The following is a 6,594-nucleotide window of genomic DNA, read 5'->3' on the forward strand; positions in this document are numbered from 1 at the left end:
CCAATTACTTTGCAGACAGAGTTCAGTGCGTCAAATCGGAGGGCATGCTGTCTGGTCCTCTGGCAGTCTCTATGGGGGTGCCACAGGGTTCAATTCTCGGGCCGACTCTTTTCTCTGTGTATATCAATGATGTTGCTCTTGCTGCGGGCGATTCCCTGATCCACCTCTACGCAGACGACACCATTCTATATACCTTCGGCCCGTCTTTGGACACTGTGCTATCTAAACCTCCAAAACAAGCTTCAATGCCATACACACTCCTTCCGTGGCCTCCAACTGCTCTTAAACGCTAGTAAAACCAAATGCATGCTTTTCAACCGGTCGCTGCCTGCACCCGCATGCCCGACTAGCCATCAACCACCCTGGATGGTTCCGACCTAGAATATGTGGACGTCTATAAGTACCTAGGTGTCTGGCTAGACTGCAAACTCTCCTTCCAGACTCATATCAAACATCTCCAATCGAAAATCAAATCAAGAGTCGGCTTTCTATTCCGCAACAAAAGCCTCCTTCACTCACTCCGCCAAGCTTACCCTAGTAAACTGACTATCCTACCGATCCTCGACTTCGGCGATGTCATCTACAAAATGGCTTCCAACCTCTACTCAGCAAACTGGATGCAGTCTATCACAGTGCCATCCGTTTCCGTCACTAAAGCACCTTATAACCACCCACCACTGCGACTTGTATGCTCTAGTCGGCTGGCCCTCGCTACATATTCCGTCGCCAGACCCACTGGCTCCAGGTCATCTACAAGTCCAATGCTAGGTAAAGCTCCGCCTTATCTCAGCTCACTGGTCACGATGGCAACACCCATCCGTACACCGCGCTCCAGCAGGTGTATCTCACTGATCATCCTAAAGCCAACACCATCATTTGGCCCGCCTTTCGTTCCAGTACTCCTGCTGCCTGTGACGGAACGAATTGCCAAAAATCGCTGAAGTTGGAGACTTTTATCTCCCTCACCAACTTCAAACATCAGCTATCTGAGCAGCTAACCGATCGCTGCAGCGTACAGTAGTCCTATTGGTAAATAGCCCACCCTTTTCACCTACCTCATCACCCCATCGGTTTTATTATTTATTTACAGTATGCTTTTGCACACCAATATCTCTAACCTGTACATGACCATGCTGATCATTTATCACTCCAGTGTTAATCTGCAAAATTGTAATTATTTGCCTACCTCCTCATTGCCTTTTGCACCACTTGTATATTAGACTCCCCGTTGGTTTCTACTGATGTTATTGACTTGTTAATTGTTTACTCCATGTGTAACTCTGTGTTGTCTGTCACACTGCTATGCTTTATCTTGGCCAGGGTCGAGTTGCAAATGAGAACTTGTTAGCAACTAGCCTACCTGGTTAAATAAAGGTGTTCTCAACTAGCCTACCTGGTTAAATAAAGGTGTTCTCAACTAGCCTACCTGGTTAAATAAAGGTGTTCTCAACTAGCCTACCTGGTTAAATAAAGGTGTTCTCAACTAGCCTACCTGGTTAAATAAAGGTGTTCTCAACTAGCCTACCTGGTTTAAATAAAGGTGTTCTCAACTAGCCTACCTGGTTAAATAAGGTGTTCTCAACTAGCCTACCTGGTTAAATAAAGGTGTTCTCAACTAGCCTACCTGGTTAATAAAAGGTGTTCTCAACTAGCCTACCTGGTAATAAGGTGTTCTCACTAGCCTACCTGGTTACATAAAGGTTGTTCTCAACTAGCCTACCTGGTTTAAATAAAGGTGTTCTCAACTAGCCTACCTGGTTAAATAAAGGTGTTCTCAACTAGCCTACCTGGTTAAATAAAGGTGTTCTCAACTAGCCTACCTGGTTAAATAAAGGTGTTCTCAACTAGCCTACCTGTTAACTAAGGTGTTCTCAACTAGCCTACCTGGTTAAATAAAGGTGTTCTCAACTAGCCTACCTGGTTAAATAAAGGTGTTCTCAACTAGCCTACCTGGTTAAATAAAGGTGTTCTCAACTAGCCTACCTGGTTACATAAAGGTGTTCTCAACTAGCCTACCTGGTTACATAAAGGTGTTCTCAACTAGCCTACCTGGTTAAATAAAGGTGTTCTCAACTAGCCTACCTGGTTAAATAAAGGTGTTCTCAACTAGCCTACCTGGTTAAATAAGGTGTTCTCAACTAGCCTACCTGGTTACATAAAGGTGTTCTCAACTAGCCTACCTGGTTAAATAAAGGTGTTCTCAACTAGCCTACCTGGTTAAATAAAGGTGTTCTCAACTAGCCTACCTGGTTAAATAAAGGTGTTCTCAACTAGCCTACCTGGTTAAATAAAGGTGTTCTCAACTAGCTGCCTGGTTACATAAAGGTGAAATAAAAAATAAAAAAACGTTTACTGCAGTGGGCTAAATCAGGGCCACACAGAGTGTTCTTGATAGTCTTAAATAAATCTACTTTGAAACAAAAGTAGACATTTGACACAGAAACACGGGATTTTAGGCACATTTTTTGAAGTAATGTTTATTAATGATGAAATGATCCAAACTATTCTGCCGTCTCTGGACACAGCACGATGTACTTGTTGTTATACTTCCTGGCAGATGAAACAATAACAATTTAAATCCAAACAGCCAGCTAGCTATAAGCCAAAATATAGACTTTCATCCCAATTCTTCAACTCTGAGAGTCAAGACCACGAGATGTAAGTGATCAACCCCCAGAGGAGTCAAACCCCCCAAATGGATTTTAAATAATGACACAAAAAACACAGAAAAAATTAAAAATGAATTAACACATTTACAGAGCTCTCGTGCCTAGAAGACCCTCACGGTGGCGGATACGGCAACCAAGGGAAAGTGGGTCCTTTTGAAAAAATAAAATGGCTGCCAGTCATTGGTAGTGCTGGAGCATTACCAATCACTTCAATAAATGTTTTCATCTCTTTCCCTTCACAGCCAAGAATTGCTTCCTACTTCAAACACTTCACTAAGGAAGAAGAGGCCAAAGGGTGTTCGAAGCCAAAACTCAGAAAGGTCAGTTCTCTCTCCTTCTTACACAGGCTTCGGTGAATGAGCCACGTGCAACATTTTTTTAAATACATTCGGTCGCGATCACCACTGTGGCGATTTTTAAGCAATTTATGAGTTGTGAGTTGTAAATTGAGTAATACATGAGTACAATTCCCCTCAAATATGGTGCATTTCCTTAATATCAGAACTGTAATCCTGTTTCAAGCAATGTAGGGGCCTATGCTGTTGAGGGGGGAGGCATGGTGAATAGGAATGAGATGATACTATGTGTCTATGGGACTGCTCATTGGGCTCTCAGCATGACAATAAAACACATTCAGTCAAAACACAGACATGAATGGTACCCTCTGTGATTGGCTGAACACTTTCTCTCTCCTTTCTCACACACACACACACACACACACACACAACACACACACACACACACACACACACACCACACACACACACACACACACACACACACACACACACACAGGTAGCTGGGTCCAGGGGCAGGCAGAAGGTCATACACAGGAGGAGACAGGTAGCTGGGTCCAGGGGCAGGCAGAAGGTCATACACAGGAGGAGACAGGTAGCTGGGTCCAGGGGCAGGCAGAAGGTCATACACAGGAGGAGACAGGTAGCTGGGTCCAGGGGCAGGCAGAAGGTCATACACAGGAGTAGGCAGGTAGCTGGGTCCAGGGGCAGGCAGGTCATACACAGGGGGTCCAAAAAGGCAACAGTACTGGCAGGAAAAAGGCTAGTAACGTCGTCCGGGAGATTAGGCATATGTTGATAACAGGAAATCCGAAAAGTACAGGTAGGGAATAGGCAAAAGGCTCCGTTAGTGAGGCAGGCAACACAATCATACACAGGAGTACATTACGGGGAAACCAGAGCGTCATATAACAAACAATACCTCACAAGGATTGGGTGCAAATAACTGAACTAAATAGTGTGTGATAATGACATACAGGTGTGTGAACAGATGATCAGAATTCAGGTGATTGGGATCTGGAGAGTGAGCTGTGTTCAGGGGATCTATGTGTTTGAGAGTGTGAGCTGGAAAGTGGGCTGGAAAATGAGTTGCATTCAGGGGATCTACGTGTTTGAGAGTGTGAGTTGGGAAGCAGACGTTACACTTATTGGTTGAAATCAGGATTCTGCACTGCTTTTAACGGAGGAAAGGTTGCTTCCGCCCCCTCTCATCCCTGCTTGTGTGAATTTAGTTTGAAAACGTCACTTTGCCCTGTGGACCTATTGGCTGTGCCTATGTCCCAAATGTCTCTTTACGGACTCTAGTCAAAAGTAGTGCACTACTGTATATAAGGAATAGGGTGCCATTTGGGACGCATTCATAAGAATCCCTAGCAGGTCGGTATCACAGACAGAGGCAGCCCACCGTAACGTCTGGGGTTATGCATGTAGACACAGATTGTATGTCTCCCTCTGTGTCTCTCCACAGCCAAGCCATGACAAAAGTAGCTACTTGAGTGGAACGATAACGCTTATTTCACGTTCCATGCTCTCCTGCTGCTCAGTCAGGGCGTTACGACGGGAAAGTGAGCCCTGGCTTATCGTAATCTGTACAATGGGCCTGGAGGATTGGAGGGGGGTTAGAGAGGAGAGTCGGATGAGTCACCTGGAGACAAGGCTTCTTTCGTCATCACTCCTCTCCTAGAAGCAGTGCTAATAGACGGTTTTGCTGTATTGTAGCATGGTTAAACCAGACTGAATGCTGAGCTCAGTGAAACAGTGGGGATCGCACCATTCAGTCTGCTGGTTCAACCAGGCTAACTATATAGTCAGTGATGGTTAACGAAGACACTGTTCAAGAGGGCTCTCTGCTGTATTCTCTTCATGCTGATTAAGGTTAGTGGAGGGGGGATGGATTAGTGGGAGTTCTAATGCCTTAGAATGGGAGATGGGTTACAGTAAGAACTGAATGATTTTCTGTTGGAAATCAAGATGGACAGATTAACAGATTGAGGGCCCCTGATCCTCTGAAATGCTTGACTTGAAGATACTTCTTTCTAGCATTACAATACACAACATTACAATACAAAACCTCAAAGTTGACTCATTAGCACTGTCATAAACAATGTTAAACGTAGCAAACGTTTTGCAACAGAAAAATGGGAATATGTGTTATTTTTGGACCAGTTGAGGTAGTATCTCCCCATTCCAGAACATTTCTCTCCACTGAAAAAAATGCAGTTCTCTCTCTCTCTCTCTCTCTCTCTCTCTCTCTCTCTCTCTCTCTCTCTCTCTCTCTCTCTCTCTCTCTCTCCTCCTCTCTCTCAGAGTACAACCTCTCAGCAGCGGCCATTGCTGTGTTCAGCCTGGCCTTTATGACCCTGGGGTTGCTGTGTGTTGTGTGCTCCTTCGGGAAGGGGAGGGACTACCTGCTGAGGCCTGCTGGGATGTTCTTTGCCTTCGCAGGTCAGACACATCTACTTTGACTGAGATATTCACGTCATACATCAGGCATGACTACAAAGAACATTGTACATGTTTCTGCCTGTCCATCCAGGTTCATCAGCTATTTGTTCATTTGTTCGTTAGTTTGTTAATTAGTTTGTCCTTTCCGTCTCTCCATCCGTCCGTCCGTCTGCCCATCCATCCATCCTCAACCTGTACCCCTTCTCCCTCTAGGTCTCTGCATCATCATCTCTGTTGAGGTGATGCGGAACTCCACCAAGCGGATGATTGACAGCGAGGAGACCGTCTGGGAACAGTACTACTACTCCTGGTCGTTGAATGTGCCTGCACCTCCTTTGTCCTCCTGGTATTCAGTGGTCTCAGCCTGTTGATCATCTCCATGCCCCAGATGCCACGCAACCCCTGGGAGACCTGTATGGACGCAGAACCAGACTCCATGGAGCCCTTAGACTAGTACTAGATCAGATTAGACCTGCCCAGATCAACCCCTGGGAGACCTGTATGGACGCAGAGCCAGACTCCATGGAGCCCTTAGACTAGTAGCAGTAGATCAGATTAGACCTGCCCAGATCAACCCCTGGGAGACCTGTATGGACGCAGAGCCAGACTCCATGGAGCCCTTAGACTAGTAGTAGACTCCATTAGAACAGACCAGACGAGTCTAGACTAGGTGAATCTTCAACAAGGCTGCCAAAACCATACATGTTTTTATAGAATCCAACTGAAGATCAACTAAATTGAGGCTGGTGGTGGGGGCAACAGAGTTAAGGATACAGATGAATGAGTGGGGCACCCCGCCTAAGTAATAGTAGAAGGGGAAACACTGCACTACACTGCTTGGTTTTAAGTGTACAGATAAAGATGTAAGGCAGGGATCTCTGAGCAGTCCTCGAGGGCCACAGATTTTCCTTTCTTTGGTCTTTAAACTGATACATTTCTGTCATTGATTACAGAGAGTGTCCGCTCTCCTGGTCCATATCATCCGTTACTAAGCAACAGACACTGTGGCACTTGAGGACTGCCCTATATAGGGTGCGTTAGTAAATTCACCATGGCAACTTACTTCGAAATTCAGACACTCTGGTTGGAGAGTGCCAGAGTGCAGAATAATTTATGAATTTACGAACTGCCTAAACTCAGTTGTTATGACAGATTTAAGTAAACATTGGCTAAAAAAATGAATT

General features: G+C 45.3%; 1 protein-coding gene across 1 annotated transcript; it reads left to right on the plus strand.

Annotated features, from left to right (window-relative positions):
- Nucleotides 1–5,272: 5,272 nt before the first annotated feature.
- Nucleotides 5,273–6,086, plus strand: LOC109884643 (voltage-dependent calcium channel gamma-1 subunit-like; the record flags this gene model as incomplete). The annotated part of the gene is given in 3 exon segments (XM_020476588.2): nucleotides 5,273–5,410; nucleotides 5,624–5,725; nucleotides 5,728–6,086. Coding segments are annotated over 3 exon segments (377 nt in total), but the record flags the coding sequence as incomplete, so codon positions are not given.
- Nucleotides 6,087–6,594: the final 508 nt, after the last annotated feature.

This window comes from Oncorhynchus kisutch, unplaced genomic scaffold (genome assembly GCF_002021735.2).
Source record: "Oncorhynchus kisutch isolate 150728-3 unplaced genomic scaffold, Okis_V2 scaffold2645, whole genome shotgun sequence".
NCBI lineage: Eukaryota > Metazoa > Chordata > Actinopteri > Salmoniformes > Salmonidae > Oncorhynchus > Oncorhynchus kisutch.